The sequence below is a fragment of the Dendrobium catenatum genome, unplaced genomic scaffold (assembly GCF_001605985.2).
Source record: "Dendrobium catenatum unplaced genomic scaffold, ASM160598v2 fragScaff_scaffold_377, whole genome shotgun sequence".
Lineage (NCBI taxonomy): Eukaryota > Viridiplantae > Streptophyta > Magnoliopsida > Asparagales > Orchidaceae > Dendrobium > Dendrobium catenatum.
In genome coordinates, this window is record NW_021318839.1 from 216499 (window position 1) to 235867 (window position 19369).

At 37.8% G+C, this 19369-nt stretch overlaps 1 protein-coding gene across 1 annotated transcript; it reads left to right on the plus strand.

Moving 5' to 3' along the window:
• The first annotated feature begins 396 nt into the window (after positions 1–396).
• On the plus strand, positions 397–19068 carry LOC110098228 (pentatricopeptide repeat-containing protein At5g48910). The gene is made up of 3 exons (XM_020824980.2): positions 397–1572; positions 14165–15299; positions 18859–19068. Exons 1-2 carry the CDS (start codon positions 625–627, stop codon positions 14990–14992), a joined length of 1776 nt encoding a protein of 591 aa, XP_020680639.1. The 5' UTR covers positions 397–624; the 3' UTR covers positions 14993–15299; positions 18859–19068.
• The last annotated feature ends 301 nt before the right edge of the window (positions 19069–19369 follow it).

Genomic DNA, 19369 nt, shown 5'->3' on the forward strand with positions numbered 1-19369 from the left:
TTAATGCTAAAGCCCAAAATATTTTTTATGGCCCATACTTGGCAAATTATTGGATCAGGTGACCGGACGCATAGATAGGTCCGGATATTAATAAAATAATATTTTAAATTAAGCGCAGATAAAGCGCAAGTAAAGCACAGGCAAAACGCAACTAAAGCGTAAGTCAAAAAGCAGTCAAAAGCTCAGGTAAAGCACAGGTAAATCGCAACTAAAGCGCAAGTCAAAAGCGCAGGTGACGCGGCAAATTTTTATTGATTGTCCGAACTTATTTTTCGCCTCTGATCACCTAACCCAATAAATTGCCCCCATACTTAAAGGAGAATATTACATCTTTAAAATTAAAAATTTAGCCCCCTGCTTTAAAAAAATAACACTCGCAAACAATTTCAATCATAATTGTAATTTAATCGTTAGTACTCTAAGATGGGAACGAGCCACGAGCAAGAAACAGCGATTTTCTTTGACTACGTAACTAGCGCATTGTCCTTTGGTTTAACAGTCAAAGCCCTCGACCGTTGCCTTCCTTCCTCTGCTCTTCTCCTGCTACTACGCTCCACTGCGACAAGTGCCACAAGCTATTCCTTACAACTTATTGGCATATACAACTGAATTAACTCCAAATATATGAAATCCAATGCTTTTCTTACCAACAACTACGCATTTGAGTATCACATAGCTTCTCTTATCCAAAAATGCCCGAATATGAAAGCCCTCCGCCAAATCCACGGGCGTGTACTCAGGAACCCTACCCTTTCGCCTCAGCCTTGTACTTTTGTACTCTGCAAAATCATTAGTTTCTGTGCCCTTTCGCCAAATGGTGATATTCACTATGCCCACCGACTGTTCGATGATATTCCCCAACCAAATGTCTTCTCTTGGAACTCCATGATAAGGGGATGCACTCAGATTCAAAACCAATCCAGGGAGCCCATTGCATTGTACAAGAAGATGCTATGCTCTGGCTTTGCCAAGCCTAACAGTTTCACCCTTGCTTTTGTCCTGAAGGCCTGCTCGAACATCTCGGCCTTGTGCGAAGGACGACAAGTTCATTCCCATGCATATAAATATGGCCTTGATTTTAGTCCCTTTGTTCAGACTGGGTTGCTGAATTCTTATGCAAAGTGCGAGGAACTTGCTTCTGCACGGTTTGTTTTTGATGATATTTCTGATAAGAATTTGATAGCATGGAGTGCTATGATTAGCGGGTATGCAAGGATTGGGATGGTAAATGAAGCTTTGGGATTGTTTAGGGAAATGCAGGAAGTGGGTATCTCTCCTGATGAGGTCACGATGGTGAGTGTCATCTCAGCTTGTGCAAAGGCTGGGGCATTGGATTTGGGGAGATGGTTACATTCATTTGTTGATAGGAAGGGGATTAGAACTGATTTGGTATTGAGTACTTCACTGATTGATATGTATGCCAAATGTGGTTTGATTGAAAAAGCAAAGAAAGTGTTTGATGAGATGGGAATCAGGGATACCATGGCTTGGAGCACAATGATTGTTGGCTTTGCAACTCATGGGCTTGTTGATGAAGCTTTGAAGCTTTTCTCAAGGATGTTAGATTCAAAGGTACTTCCTTGCACATCTTGTATTAAGTTTTATGTGTGAGCGGTTAGATCTTGAATTGTTATTTTGTATCATTTTTTTTCTTGAGCTCTGATTGATGAATCTAGTATGCTGTTAATTCAACTGTATTGTCTTTGATAAGTCAAGAAGTTGGGATTTCTTCTACTATTTCTCTGGAATATTTTCTGAATACTTATTTTTAAAGACTTGGAGGTTTTGAAGAGAGTGGGAATCTCTTCTATTACTTTGATGTAGAGCTACTATAGTATTTATAATTATAGAACAACCAAAACCAGGAAGGTGAATTAGCAACTATCATTATTTTCTACCACGTGTAGAACATTTGACAGATAAATATGTAATGTACAATAAGAGGAAAGTTGACTACAGATTTCCTCTAACATCCCCTCTCAAGATAATGTCCTTAGGAAGGATGCCAATCTTGACATATAATCTTTTAGGATGGTCACAAAAAAGTGGGTTTTTTGTGTGCTGGCAAGTTGATCATCATTCGAAACATGAGATAATCGGATGTCATAATTTTGTACTTTAACATGAAAAAAATGAAAGTCAATGGCAATGTGTTTCATTTGGGAATGGAAGATTGGATTTGCACAATAGTCGGTAGTTCCAACATTGTAGCAATAGATTGTTGGTAATGTAGCCAGTCAATTGCCGAGTTCATGAAGCAATGATTGTAACCATGTGATTTCAACAATGATAGAGGCCATGGCACAATACTCTTCCTCGGTGGATGATCGAGCAACAACAACAACAAAACAACAACATCAAGAATCCTTTTTCTCCATTGTGTCCAGTTAATAGTCAAATTCTCATTTAAATCTAAAAATGAAATGTCATTTCTAATATTTTCTAACCAAGTCTTTTTAGGTCTACCTCTACCTTTCTTAATATAAGCCAAATCTAATATATCTACTTTCCTAACCGGGTTAATTGAAGGCTGTTGTTTATGTGACCAAAACATCTAAGGCAACTCTCTCTATTCTTATATTCCACTAGAGCTACTCTAACCTTTTCACGTATATGCTCATTTGACATCCTGTCTCTAAGAGTAAAGCCACTCATACACCTGAGCATCCTCATCTCTGCAACAGTTAATTTAACATTATGCTTCTCTTTTAATGGCCAATATTCAGCACCATAAAACATTGCTTGTCTAACCACCATCTTATAAAATCTTTCCTTGAGTTTGAGGGGAACTTTTCTATCACACAACAAGCCTAATGCATTCCTCCACTTCAACCATCCAACTTGAATTCTGCTAATAATATCCTCATCTATTTCACCATCATTATGAACAATAGACCCAAGATGTCTAAACGTGTACTATTATTAATGACTTGAGTGCCCAAAGTCACAAACTCTCCACTAGATCTATTGCTACTAAAATTACACTTCATATATTCAATTTTAGATCCACTCAAATGAAAACCTTTAGACTCTAAGGTTGACCTTTATAATTCAAGTTTACCTTTAACTCCATCTCTAGTCTTATCAATAAGAAGAATATCTTCAACAAAAAGTAGACTCTAAGGTACAACCTCTTACAAATTTCTTCTTAGAACATCCATGACTAAATCAAAAAGATATGGGCTTAAGGCTAATCGCTGATGTAATCTAACAACAACAACAACAACAACATCAATCCTTTATCCCACTACGTGGGGTCGGCTGCATGAATCCTTTTTCTCCATTGTGTCCTATTAAAAGTCAAATTCTCGTTTAAATCTAATAAAGAAAAGTCATTTCAACCATCCAACTTGAATTCTGTTGATAATATCCCCATCTATTTCACCATCACTCTGAACAATAGATCCAAGATATCTAAAACGTGTACTCTTATTAATGACTTGATCGCCTAAAGTCACAATCCCCTCACTAGGTCTATTACTACTAAAATTACACTCCATATATTCCGTTTTAGATCTACTCAAGCAAAAAACCTTTAGACTCTAAGGTTGACCTCCATATTTCAAGTTTACCTTCAACTCCCTATCTAGTTTTATCAACAAGAAGAATATCATCAGCAAAAAGCATACACCAAGGTACATCCTTTTGCAAATGTCTAGTGAGAACATCCATGGCTAAAGAAAAAAGATATGGGCTTAAGGCTGATCCTTGATGTAACCCAACCGAAATAAGGAAATACTTGGTCAAACCACCTTGTGTTTGAACACAAGTAATAAATGGTGGAAAAAAAATATATCATCACGCAGATTTTGATTTCTCCTATTTTGTAATTAAATACTGCATTGAGAATAAAGTACAGTCTCGAGAGACTGACACAATATTCTACAATGGATTCAATATCAAAATAGGGTTTTGAAAAATAATATTTCATGATCAAACACATTTCAAAGAAACATATCTTCTCGAAAGATGAACATGAAATTCTAGATAACGTGTTTAAAAATAGAAATAAGATTTTTGAAAAGTTTATCTATTCTTTTATTGAGGTGTAAAAAAGATAATATTATATCATCTTAAAATACGAACATAATATTCTTTAGAACACCCAAAAGAAAGAATAAGTTTATACAATTCATCATTTCTAAAATCCAATATAACAAATAGAATATTATACTATCTAGAAAGATAATAATAATATTCTATAAGTATATTTAAAATTATAAATAAGGTTTTTAAAAGATATCTGCGTTCCCAAAGATATGAATAAATAGGATATAATCGATAGGGCACAAAGCCCTCTGTAGGTGGATTTAAATTTGTCCCCTTAGGCAAACATTCATCCCAAGTTTTCAAGGTCTCCTTGAACGAAGCAACACATGGCTGCCGACAAGGATCCTTTTGTCAGGTTGGGTCGACTACCTCCTCTGACTAAGTAGACCAGGGACCACGATGGCCCGGGACGACGGAACCATGGGATCTTGATCGGGTCTATCATCCATTCCCCCACCATCCGCTTTAAGTGTTAGATGGTGCAATTTCTATTTTAAATATTAAACTTTTTCCAAACTTCCATATCTCAAACACATGCTGCTACTATATGACAGATAACACGTATATTTCTACGTATCTAATTGACGACTAGCCTTAATCGAAAGTTCTCTCTCATGATTGAGAGGGGTAATTAACTATAGGGGCTTGCACCTATAGGAAATCAGAACTCAGATCATAATAAAGTCCTCACAAAATGAGGGCGAAATCTCTAGGTAGTGTCTTATCTACAAACCCATATGCCTTTCAAAATTTAGCCCAGAACTCATTCTGTTAAAACTCCCTCGCCAAAGAAAAAAGTGCAATCAATCAATGTGGCGGGGAGGCCGGGGCCGAATTTTCGGAGCCCACAGAATAGCTTGTTGATGACTAATGAAACAGATTGTCTAATGAAAAACTAGTATTGAAGGCCACAAATGATGGAGCAATATTCTGCATCATCAGTTAAGGATATTCCATCAATATTTGTTGGCATGTGACTCGGAGACGTAGGTGTTGTTACATCTTCAGCGTTCACCATGTTTGTTCTTTCCAAGAGATCATATATGTGCTTGTGTTCTGACAGAAGACCATGTTGAGGGAATTATTTCAATGCCAAGAAAATAGGAATGCTCACCAAGTTCTTTGATTGAAGTTATTGCAGCTGATTTGTGAGCTAATAAAGAAGATTATCTCACTACATTTGAGAATTAGATCATTGACATACACTAGAAGATGCATTATTATATGTCATTGTGAGTAGATAAAGAGTGATGTGTTCGATTTGGAGTTGACAGCCCTAGCATATAAGAGAATTGTCAAAGCTTTTGTTATCATGCTCGTGGGCCTTATTTGTCACCATAGAGCACTTTTTATGCTTATTTTGATTGTGAAAGCCATGGTGATGGCTCATGTAAACATCCTCTGCTAGTTGATAGTGGAGGAAGGTATTCTTGATATCCAATTGTTTTAGTTTCTATCTTTTGGAAAAAGATAGACTAAGAATCAACAATTAGAGTTTTGATAGCGGTGCCGAACATTTCGTTATAATCAATGTCATGATACTGGTGAAACCCTATAGCCACGAGAAGAGCTTTGTGGTGGTCTATGGAACATCCTTTTGGATTATTCTTGATGTGAAAAACCCATTTGCAGCCAACTAAGTTTTAAAAGATGGGGAGAAACAAGAGTTCATATGGCATTGCGAGTGCATTGACCTCTTTGGACATGGTTGCAAGCCATTCATGATGTTTTATGGCTTGCAAAACTAACGTAGTAGATATATAGTGAGAGAAGCAAGAAAGGTTGTTAGGCTTAATTTGTTGAGAGGTTTGTAGATGTGGTTTTTTGCACATGTTTGCATGTGATGATTGTTTTGAGTGGTATAGGATTATGAGGGTATTTTAGGGCTAGAGGAGGTGGACAATACTAGGAAATGCATGAAAATTTAGCTATTCGTGAGTGATTGTGTATGATTGTTGGACCAACCAGACTATGATTTTGTCATTCATATGATTCATGGAGTGATTTTTTATGCAATTTGATTGGAGAGAAGAGGAGGCCTTGGCTTGGAATAAAGTGTGGGCCAATGGTGAGGAAGAGAATGAAGGAGCATCATAGTTTTCATAGCAGGAAAGTGGCAAGGAAGACTAGGATGACCAAGTTGATGATGCCATTGATCAACTGAAGCCTTTTGTCACGACCTGGCTCGGATGCTCGAATTAACGAGGCGGGAACGAACAGTCGGACATTTGTAACATTTCTTTAAATTTAAAACAATTTATCATATACATTCTAAATAAAAAACTGAAGAGCTACTAATACAATTTTCATCAAACTAATAAAATCTTTCACATGCTTAACATTTACATAAACCATATATTACTTGCTGGCATTGTAGGTCGTCTTCTATAGACATTCTTCTCTCCTCTTTCATTCATTTCTAAATGTCAAGAGGCTAACTTGAAAGTTTAGTTTAACAGGTTGAGTTTATATGATAAACTCAGTGGATAATTACTCTTATAACATAACAGTTATATAAAAATATATAATGAATTATATGCTTTTTTTCTAATCATTAATCGTATATACATTATGTTATAATCTTAGTCATATAATAATTCTCAAGGTTGTTACATATTTAACATTTAAATTTATTATCCATATAATGATAATTCCTTATATTTATAACTTACATTTATTTTTTTATTGTTTCAATTAATTCGTATAACATGGAGTAATTGCAATAATTACAAGGAATTGTAATTACATAAAGAAAAGAATTTAAAATTGCCATAAAATAATTATGCTATAATTACCCACCTTTATCCTTCGAACAACCTTTATACTTCGGGCTTCAATTCATTTTAAATCTTTGACCTTTGAAATAATCTTCCTTATTACAACCTAAATTCACATACAATCACATAAATTATTACTATATTTAACTTTCTTTAATTTTACATAAACATTTTTTTAATGAATTCTTACCTCAAATCTCTTGAGAAATCCTTTATTGACTTCAGCACTTCGCCTTCGCACATTAGATTAATCCAATCCTTTTCTCTTCTAATTTATATTAATTGACATTAACATTACTAAATAACTTTGAAGGGGTTCTCAAAGCTTAAAGAAATAATAATAAATGTTAAGTTTCTAGCTTACATCTTTTACCTCAAGGAATTTGTCCTTCTTGTCGAGTCAAATTTCTACCAAATTTTGATTTCTTCCTTTCTAAAATCATACACTATTTATTTTCATAAAAATAAATTTTATAAATTCTATTCTTAAAAAATTTGAACGGACAATATATGATTAAAATCACTTACAAAGGAGAATTTTTCCAACACAAAATCATTCTTTTTTCTCTCCCAAAATTTCATTTTTTTTCTCTCCCAAAATTTCTTTCTTTTTCTTTGCCAATTCCTTCTTCTGCCTTCCTCTAAGATAATTAATCATTTCATAAGATTAAATCACAAAAGAAATGTGCAGAAAATGAATAAAATTAGAAAACCTACCTTCTTCCTTCTTCCTCTCAGCACAAAGCTTCTCTCGTTATTCTTTTCTATAGTAATGAGTGAAACGGAGATGTCTTACATGAGGAACCGTTCTTTTTCACTCATTCACGCACTTATTCATTTAAAATAGTGAGTCGATCAGTTCATGAGGCATGAGCATGCAGAGACCGCTCGATCGAGCCCTGTTCGGTTCCTCTCACAAAAGACTTGCTTGTGTGGGTGTTTCTAATTAGAGCTTGCCGGTTCAATTGAGCCGACCGAACCGGCCTTTACACCATTGTTGTGGAGAAGGAAAACTCAAGCTTTCGATGATCGCAACCACTTATAAGCACCAACTTCAGTCATGTCTTACATCAATTTAGTACATTTACAAAGATCCTTCATAGAAAGGAGTATCGTAAGAATTAAATAAAATATTTTTATTGGAATGTAATTGAGAAGTAAAAATAAAATTATTTTTTATGGAAGGAACACGTATAATGTTATTTAAGTGAAAAATATTGGATGGAGATGGTAGGGTTGTTCAATCAATATGAGTGATGGATATGCCTATGTTGTCACAAATATGGACGTTTTCAAAAATGGGATACGTTGAATGAAGATAGTTGTTTTGAAGGTTAGTCGTTATGCTATGAGATTTGCTGGAATTCAATAGACTCATAATTTTAGAAGGTTTGCGAGTTGTTTGTTTGATATATTTGAGCTGTTGCTACATGGGCTTTAAGGAAAGAATGTGGTATTGCTTTAGGCATTTTATGGAGCCCAAAGCATATGTGTAAAGCTAGGGCATTATGTGATTATGTCATTCCCTTGTTTTCAATAGAGTTTCCATATGCCGAGGTAGGGAGGCAACAAAGAAACCAAACCTCTCACATTATAGCTTGCACCAATCCAGCAAAAGCAATTCCCTCACAACCCCTTCCCAAAATCGATATGCTTTTCATGTAAATCCTCAATGGTAATAGGACTAATGCATGCATGGCTGATATCTTTGTATTCTTCATCAAGACCTTTTATGATTTCAAGACTAAGATCATCCTCATCGATGGGTAGCCAAGTATAGTTAATTTGCCTCAAATAATTTTAGTATGTTGCATATATTTAATGATTACTTATATGCCTTTTGTTAAAAGGCAGGGATCCTCTTTCAATTGTTTGAGTTTGGCTGTAAACAATTTGAGCTTGGGCGAGCTCATTGTTTGTTCATGTTCGACTTATTCAAAAATTTGTTCATTCAACTTTAGCTCGTGTTTGAAATTATTCGTGAATAGCGTCTTCATGTTTAATGTGTTTGTTCATGTCCGACTAATGTTCTGCTCAAATTAGTTAAAAATACTAAATTATATTTTTTCATAAATAACTCATAATGCATCAAAATAAATTTTTAAAATTTAAAAATTTTTATTGCTGAAATTCTATGATTACAATGACCATTTAAGTTCAAAATTTAACAACCAATAATTTAATATCTAACATTATAAATAACAAGTATATTACAAAATTAGATATATATTTACATATTTTTAAATAATTACTTTGAGTCAAAATGAGCTTAGCACAATCAACCAGAGCCTCTATTTGTGTTTTGCTCATTGAAAATTTGAGCTCAAAATATCTATTCTTGTTCGGCTTGCTTACTTGATCATTGAGTCTGACACGAGCTTCTATCGAGACCTAGATGTTAGCGAATGATGAGCTTTTTTTATAGCCCTACTTGTGAGGTGCCATTGAGATGGTTTGTCAGAATTGTCAGCTAGGGTATTACAAGCTTCTTATGATGTACAAGATATGTAATGAAAATAAAATGTTTTGGAGAAATTGTGCCTACTTTGACACTGGTTTTGTGCAAATCTTATTGAATCAAGAGAGAGTAATTTGGGTTTGGATTATTGCCTTCGACAGTGGTTAATGTTTGTGATGGATAAGGATTGAATCCATCAATAAAGCCCATGAGACAAACCCTATGAGAATTGATAGCGCACTCAACCATCCGGGCTGACTCAGCCACATTTCCCCAATGGATCACACTGCTCCAGCCGCCTCCATCTCCTCTGTCACACCAGACTGTCTCTAACGGATTGCAGAACAGCTTCATTACATTCTCTTCTATTCTATATAATACATCTTCTGGAATAGTTAAACTTATGAAATTAATACAATAGTATTTCATCTGCTCTGCTATCTCTTCTTCCTTAAACATTTTCGCAGGGCTTTCTTCTTGGTATCAGAGCAGTAAGCCTCACCGCCAATGGCCGAACAAGATTCATCAGCGACCACACCTCCGGTCTCCTCAACGACAATACCGCCGATATCCTCAATCTCTGCCTCCATGACTGAGTTCGTCATACCTCCTCCTCTTAAGTTTCTGATGTCCAACTTGAAATCCATCGTCAATCTACAGCTCAACAATGAGAACTACGCTATTTGGAGCTTGCAAATATACAAACTGTTTGCAGCCAACGGATTTGAGGGATATTTGACGGGAAGTCTAACTCACCCCAACAAGCCTGAAGACCACGCCGACAGCCGGCTCTGGAGGCTCATTGACCAGAACCTCGTCTCTGCATTGCTATCCACAATTTCTTCCTCAGTATTACCTTACATTCTTCACCTCTCAAGCACCTGTGAAATCTAGGCGACACTATCCAACAGGCTTCAACCCACCAACAGGTCGAGGGTAATCCAGCTGAAGAGTGAACTGCATAATGTTCAAATGAAGGATAACACTATGAATCAATATCTTGCTCAAATCAAGACTTTGGTGGACAATATAGCCGTTGCCGGATCACACATCGACTCAGAGGACATCCTCATGTACATCCTTAATGGACTGCCTCCCGCTTATAATGCCTTCAAGACTGCAATTCGCACCTCGCAACTTCCCATCAGTCTCGACGTCCTCTATTTGCTCTTGTGCAGCGAATAAATCAACATTCAAAATCAACTGCAGCACGAGACACATCCCTCCTATGATCACACGGCTTTATACTCTAATAACCGTGGCAGAGGAAACTACAGAGGAAGAGGAAACTATCGTGGACGCGGGAACTCACACTCGGCCATTCCCAACCGACCCCCGGAGACCAGCAATAACGTCCATCTGATTTGCCAAACCTGCGGAAAGACTGGTCACACTGCGCTCACATGCTGGCATCGCTTCAATCTCCAATACTCAGCCATCGATTCAACCAAGGCTCTCTACTCTCAACCCAATGCCAACACCACCACCGATTGGGTATTGGACTCCGGCGCCACATCTCATCTAATTGCAAATGCTCAAGCTCTTCAGTAATCCCAACCTTATTACGGCACCGATTCAGTCTCCATCGCCAATGGTAACTCCCTCCCTATCCAAAACCAAGGCCAAGGTATATTGCCACTTCCCAATACTCAGCGTAAGCTCCTCCTTCAACAAATTCTTCATATTCCATCACTTTCCCACAATTTGTTATTTATACATAAGCTAACCTCCGATAACAACTGCTCTGTTTCCTTACATGCGCATGGCTTTCTCATTCAAGACCGAACGGACTGCCAAGTTCTGCTTCGTGGACAAGCTCGTGATGGCCTGTACACAATTTCAACCTCTCAGCCTTCCCAAATCGCTCTCACCTCCAAACAGCTCTCCCCAAATCTATGGCACGACTGTTTGGGCCATCCCAACATTCGCACTATGCAATATTTAGCTAATGTAATTCCCTTTGGTAGTACTTTATCTAGCTCTCTTTTATGCAAACCATGTACCATGGCCAAGAGCCATAAGTTACCTTTTGTTTTAAGTAAATCAAATATTACTACCAAATTCGCTCTTGTTCACTCCGATGTTTGGGGGCCATCCCCTACCTCTTCCATGAATGGTTACAGATATTTTGTCACCTTCATCGACACCTACACAAGATACTGCTGGGTATACTTGATGAACTTTAAAGATCAAACATTCTCAAAATTCTTAGTTTCATAAAATGGTCACAAACAAATTTAAAACAAACATAATTACATTTCGCTCCGACAATGGTGGTGAATTCACCAACCACTCCTTTTGCAGCTTCTTCGCAAAACAGGGCATTACACACCAACTTACCTGCCCATACACGTCGGAGCAAAATGGTCTCGCCGAACGCAAAAATCGCCACCTCATCAAGACAACCCGCACACTTCTTCAAGCTGCTTACCTACCACCTAATTTTTTTGGGCCGAAGCTCTACTTACCTCAAACTATCTAATTAATCGCCTTCCCACCAGCGCCTGCAACTATCAAATTCCCTTTCATCGCCTTCATGACCACCTACCCTCCTATGACCACCTCAAAAGTTCGGTTGCCTCTGCTTCCCGTGGCTACGCCCCTTAACCTCAAACAAACTTCAACCACGTATGTTCTCAGGAATGCTTATTCATCGGGTACTCATCATCTCACAAAGGCTACCATTGCTACAACCTTTCCACCCATAAAATCCACATATCTCGCCACGTTGTCTTTCATGAACAAGTTCTACCCTTTCAAACCACTCCTCTGTCTCCCTCCAAATCCTCTATTGATCCAACCTCACCACCAGTCATGCTTATACCAACCTCTACCCTCAGTTCACCCCCCAATCCCATTCCAACTTCCATTCCATCCACCTCCATATCCACACCATCCCAATTCCACATCTCATCCAACAGTCCCATCTCCCCATCTTCCTCATCCACCTTCACCCATAGATCTCATTCCTCATCACCATCACCCATACCCTAATCCTACACTCCCACTCCCATGCCTCATCCTATGCTAACCCGTTACAAGACGGGTCACCTAAAATCAAAATCTATTTTAGATCTCTCTGCCATCACCAATCCATCCCACACCCCCTCTACTTTTCGACAAGCCATTGTCCTACCCCATTAGAAAGCAGCCATGAACAATGAGTTCAATGCTCTGCAAAACCAATATACCTGGTCGCTAACACCAGCTCCACCAAACACCCCCATACTCGGTTGCCGTTGGACATACAAAACTAAGCTTCATCCAAATGGTGTTGTCGCACACCACAAAGCCCGCCTTGTTGAACAAGGCTTTGCTCAAGAGCACGGCGTCAACTACAATGAAACTTTCAGTCCCGTCGCGAAGATGCCCACCATCCGTATTCTACTCATCATTGCTCTCCAACGTCAATGGCTAGTTCTACAATTTGACATATCCAATGCCTTCTTACATGGAGATTTACATAAAGATGTCTACATGAAGCAACCACCAGGCTTCATTGATCCGGCTCATCCGACCCATGTATGCCTTCGTCTTCAGCAAATCCGATCCATCATTGCTGCTCTATGCTCATAAGAACATTTTTCTTTATGTATTAATCTATATAGATGACCTGCTTCTTACAGGAAATGACTCAAACACTATTCAGCACCTCTTACACAAGCTGAAATCTACATTTGCCCTGAAAGAACTTGGCTTGGTACATACGTTCTTTGCCATTCAAATCCAACGAACCGCCAATGGGCTGTTTCTGCATCAGGCTCCCTACGCTCGCGAATTACTGCAGTCCTCCGGTTTCCTCTCTTGCAAACCTGCGCTGACTCCACTGCCTACAAAACTGTCTCAATGTCAGTCTCCTGACCAAGCTTTCGACAATCCCACCCTATATCGGAGATTAGCTGGAGCTCTTCAATACCTCACCATTACTAGACCCGACATTGCCTTCGCCGCAAATCAAATTTGCCAGCATTTGCACAACCCAAGCAATCAACACTATCAATCCCTCAAGCGGTTGCTCCGCTACATCAAAGGCACACAACATTACGGCATTCCATTCATCAAAGGTGACCTCAAACTGCAAACTTTTGTGGATGCTGACTGGGTCGCTGACAAAACAGATCGTAAGTCTATAACCGGCTTCTACTCCTTCCTTGGGCCCAATATACTTTCCTGGCAAGTTAATAAACAAATCAATGTTTCAAAGTCCTCCACAGAAGCTGAATATCGTGCCTTATCCTCAGCCACCTTGGATGTAATCTGACTATGCCGCCTTCTAGCAGAATTCAATGAACCACAGCTTCAGCCGACGGCAATTCACTGCGACAACACATCCGCATTAGCATTGGCGAACAACCCCGTCTTCCATGCTCGCACCAAGCACATCGAAATTGATTATCACTTTATCAGTGAACACATCAAGAACAATGTCGTCGCACTACATCATATCGACTCTGTCAATCAGCCAGTAGACATTCTTACCAAGGCGCTCTCTCCGGCTTGCTTTCATACACTTCGTACCAACTTGACCGTCCAACCACCGGACGATCAACTTGCGGGGGTGATGATAGCGCACTCAACCATCAGGGCTGACTCAGCCACGTTTCCCCAACGGATCACACTGCTCCAGCCGCCTCCATTTCCTCTGTCACGCCAGACTGTCTCTAACGGATTGCAGAACAGCATCATTACATTCTCTTCTATTCTATATAATACATCTCCTATTCTCCTGTAACAGTTAAACTTATGAAATTAATACAATAGTATTTCATCTGCTCTCCTGTACCAACAGTGAAGGACACCTAGCATGGTATATACATTGGTTAACTTTATTTATTTTTTTTAATAATGTTTAGTAAAAGGGTTATCCATCATTTTTCAGGTAAAACCTAATAATGTGACTTTCCTCGGTGCTCTCTCAGCCTGTGCCCACAGTGGTCTCGTAAGAGATGGTAGGAGGTTTTGGTCATCCATGCATGATTTAGGCATTGAACCACTGATGGAACATTATGGATGCATGGTTGATCTACTTTGCCGAGCTGGCCTTTTTGAAGAAGCATACTCATTTGTCAAAAGGATGCCTTTTCCACCAAATGCTGTAATTTGGAGGACACTTCTTGTGGGATGTAAGAAAAATGGAGGTCAAGATAAGGAGGAAATTATAGCTGAGCATCTCCTACAGTTAGAGCCACTAAATGCAGAGAATTATGTGCTTTTATCAAATATTTATGCCCTTAGATCTCATTGGGACAAGGTGAGTGATATGAGGAAAAAGATGAAGGAAAAAGGTATCAAGGTTACTCCAGGATGCAGCTACATTGAAATTGATGGTTTTGTGCATAAATTTATAGTAAGTGATGAGTCCCACCCAGAGATCAAGCAGATTAGGGCAGAATTGAAAGCCATATCCAAGCGAGTTAGATTTTCTGGTCATCTGCCATGGACTTCATCTGTTTTGCATGATGTAGATGAAGAGGAAAAGGAAAATGCTCTTTGTGAGCACAGTGAAAGGTTGGCTATTGCTTTTGGGCTAATAAAGACTAAAGCACCTGCAATGATTCGAGTTGTGAAGAACCTCAGATTTTGCTCCGACTGCCATGAAGTGACGAAAATTATAAGCCAGGAATATGGTAGAGAGATCATTGTAAGGGACCGTGTTAGATTTCATCGGTTTGTTGGTGGAACATGCTCATGCAACGATTTCTGGTAATGGATAAAAAGCAGTCATTAGCTGCCTTATACCAAATATGAAGTTCTGTTTTTGTGACTTATTTCCAACCAACATGGTACAATCAAGCTAACATCTTTGGAGGAAAAATGAACTAGAAAAACTGCTTCACATTGAAAGAAAATGGGCACTCTTTAAGTAACGCTACACTTCTATGCTACAGGCAGATAAGGATTGTTTTTAACAGGTTTCGTGCTTGATTAGTATGTTTGATTTGAAGGGCAGTGCTGCCAGCACGAGGCTTGTTTTAGTAGATTGGTAGAAGCGCTACTTTATAAGTTGCCGTCAGGTAATTTCATTACAATATTTCTCTTAAAATGAAAATAAGTTCATTATCAGTTATGAATCCATATATCACTGCATATATCTCACCAGTTTGTTGAAGTTACCTTTGGAACACTGTTTGATGCTTATTCCGCAAGGTAGCCTTTTTTATGGAACACGAAGGTTTTCTTGTTGGACTTTCATGACTATCTTAGTGTTTGGGCACAGTCAGCTTAGTTGCAACACAATTTTAAGTGGGAATGCATTGTTTTTGAATATAAACTCATTAGTTGGAAAACTATCCTTGGATATGCTGGAAAATAATTATCATCGTGGACTTTTGACTTGACCACTACATGAATTTTAAATCTGAATCTTCTCTAGCTAATCATTTAAATGTGACAGTTAGAAATAAGTGATTTTATTTCCTTTTCTAAATTATTTTGTACTTCATCATATATCTCCTCTAGAAATTATAGGAGTTTGGGATAAAAAAGGAATTAGCATGTGTATATATATATATTTATAAGTCACTGAAGGACATTTTATTATGCTTAAATGATAAATAAATGCTCCATAATTAAAGGATTCCGGATGAGACATTTAATTTGATAAAATGTTATGACATTTTGACTAAATTTTTCAAACTGACAATGCTAAAGATATTATAAATAGACCACAATTCTCCACGTGAAGGGAATCTAGACTTGAGATGAATGAGAGCTTAGAAATATGAAGAACTCTAGAGCTCTCCTTATTGTTTGACGTTGATGATCATTGTCAGTCATCATCGTCATTTGAATATAGTTGTTCAACCACTGCCACCTAACTATTATTTTCTGATTTTCATTGTTTAACTGTCATCATCCGATCTTCGATCACTATAGCCTGGCATCAATTGTATTACTGTCATCACTCAACCAATGTCATTTGACTGCTGATCATTATCGCCTGACCTCCATTGTCTAACTGGCATCCCTCAACTACCATCATCCGACCACGATTGATCACAATTACCCAACTGTCATTGTCTAACCATCATTGCTTGATTAACATCATCTAATTATCACATCTCCAACATTCTCCTTCATACTTATAGAAATACAAAATTGTGATTCTGTCTTCTCCAATTGAGGGAGAGATCTGTAAGAGCGTGAACTGCTCTTAGACTGAACCAATCCAGGCCTCCTTTATTGCGCCCTGAGATCTAAATTGAAAAAATTGTCTAATTTATCTTTTAAATAATCTACTAGAGCTTCTATAAATAAATATATTCATCAAAAGCAATTAAATATCATACACATTGAAATTTTCCACTATATTCATTCTCCAAAATCTCCTTTATTATAGTCAGGAGATCACTAACAATCAACGATCTATTAATAGCTCATAACTACAAAAGAATAAAATAAAAATACAAAACAAAAGAGGAAACATCTAACACCGTGAACGAAGAATAAAATGCATGCATGTTATGATTTGAATTTTGAAATTTGGTTCATGAGTCTCATGAAGGTGTTGGGGGCGTCGACACACCAAATGGCATCACCGTCCATTCGTATAAGCCTTCCTTTGTCTTGAAAGTGCTTTTACTCTCGTCACTGGTCGCATGCGAATTTGGTGTTTCTCCTTTGTGTTTGTTCAAAGTTTGTCTAAGGACTAGCAGATTTCCCTCATTGCCCTGTAGGTATGTTAATTCGGCATCAACCAACTCCATCAGCAGCAGCTTCCTCCAGTTCAAGTTCTTCTGTCAGGGTTACGACTCGGCAATTTGGACAATTGGACGCTATATGCCCAAACCCCTGACATTTAAAACATTTGTGGGACAGGAAGGTTGTTTGGGGCTGAGTTGCGCGAGGCTGTATATGGGCTAGATGATTGTCGATCGGTCTACGAGGTTCGACCACGTACTTGTCTGGTTTCTTTTTTTTTTCGGCCAAAAGAATCTAGTGACAAGATTTTTCCAGAGGTTTTCTTGAATCGTCTTTGTTGTTTTTCCACTTTCAAAGCTAAATTTACCACATCTTGGAAGATCCAATATGGTTGAAGTTGTAAGATATTGACAATTGCAAGTTGCAAACCCCCCAAGAAGCGAGCTATAGTATGTTCTTTAGGTTCAACCATATCGCATTTTAAGGAGATATGTTCAAACTCGGCTACATATTCTTCCATTGTCATTTGTTGTTGTAGTTGCATTAATTTCAAGGACAAGTCTTGTTTTTATTGCTCAGGAATATATTTTCGATGTAGTTCTCTTTTCATTTTTGGCATGGTAACGATCTTGCTTCGTCCTTCTCGGCTTCTTGATCTCTTCAGGTTTTCCCACTATAGAGATGCTGCACGTTTGAGTCTGATTGCCACAAGTTTGACGATTCTGTCAGCAAGTATTTCTTTGAATTCAATAATTCGCTCAACCGTTTGTAACCACCCAATGAATTCATCGAGATCCATTCGGTCGTCGAACTCAGGGAGTTTGGGCTTGATTCCACAATCGTGGGGTAGCTTCCTATTATTCCGCTCGAATGTTCGCCTTACTGTTTCATCTTCACTAGAGCTTTCTTGGTGGAAGGGATTGATGTCTTCTTCCTCATTCTGATGTGTCACCTATTCCCTTTGTTCACACCTAGCGAGTTGTTGTTGCAGTTGGGCGATCTCTCGCTGCAAATCTTTGATCAAGATTTCTTGGAATGGTCTTTGAAGATTTCTTTGAGGCTGTATCTTGCCTTCTATGATACCACTTGACACTCAGCTCCAGAGAGAGAAATTCGCAGCAAGGAGGGACGGTGAGATTGGCGGACTTATAAAAGAACTTCCTGGAAGAGGAGGCACTGACGAAACACCTCAGCCAACTGAGAAACCAAACACACCATCACCTGACTCATGTCAAGATACAGAACGAACTCCAGAGAAGGAACTCAGAAATTTAATAAAACCATCCATCATTTTATTATTCAATATGCCTTAATTTATACACAAATGAGGTTACAGAATAGGCCATACCAAAAGAAATGAAAACAACAAAGCGGTCATCAACAGGAATGTTTATATCTGAAGTTATCTACAGGATTTGGCTACAAGCACATTTTCGATGTCAATAGCATAGCTCCGACATTAGGGTGTCTGCGGAATATCTCGGGGCGCAAATTTTTGGAGCCCACTCTGACTTTATTGGAAATCACTGATTTTTTTTGAGTTGGTGTTTATCTTTTTATTGCAGGGTGTTTGATGAAATCAACTATGGATATATATATAAATATATATAAATAGACATTAGTTGAAAATGGTGGATGACTGGTAACTCATATTGGGGTAACACCTAGCGTGATTGCATTTTAAACATTAGAATAAGATTGCTTTAATAACAATTTGATACATACATTTGTAATATTATCATACTAGAACCCGTCATAGAGACTATGACATGTGGCATTGTTATATTGATACGTTAATTATATATTGTTATTCATATCGGTTTGATTGGTCATACAGCGTAGCTCATTCTTTTGTCATTTATGTTTTAATAGATAGAAGTTATTTGCTAGATTTGAATTATCAAATTCACTCGTTATCTCTTTCCATGGCAGATCATGTCGGAGCATTAGTGTGGACGATTACTACAGGATCAGATCTACGAGCAATAGGATATATTTGATATTTTTATATATTATAGTAGTTCATTAGGAAGTTTCATTTCTGCAATTGTTTCTTTTATATCTCTTTGCTTATTGTGGTTTTATTTTGATGATGTACTGTTATTTGAATATATGATAATGAAATGAAAATTCAGTTTTTCCTATGATATTTGATTTCATATAAATTCTGGTTATATTACTTGTACATGCACTTTGCTTCTTCTGAGTATAAAACATATCTTCATATCCACTCAGCATATCCCGTGTTGCTAGCATGTACCGCCTTATGGATCTGGTGTGACGAACAAACTTTTGTAACATATATGCATAATGAATCCTTACATATGGGCCGGGCCTTATGATTTTTTTTTTTCAGATTTTTCACATAAAAATTTTGGTCTACAGTGTATTATTTTTCGTTATATGTGTTTGATGTTCGTGAAAAGTTAAGACATAAAAATTC

What these genes read in the sequence shown, in the direction of transcription:
- LOC110098228 (XM_020824980.2), top strand. Translation starts at nt 625, where the DNA reads ATGAAATCCAATGCTTTTCTTACCAACAACTACGCATTTGAGTATCAC. An exon ending in CAAGGATGTTAGATTCAAAG is followed by an intron (nt 1,573 to 14,164) that starts GTACTTCCTTGC and finishes ATCATTTTTCAG; the next exon opens with GTAAAACCTAATAATGTGAC.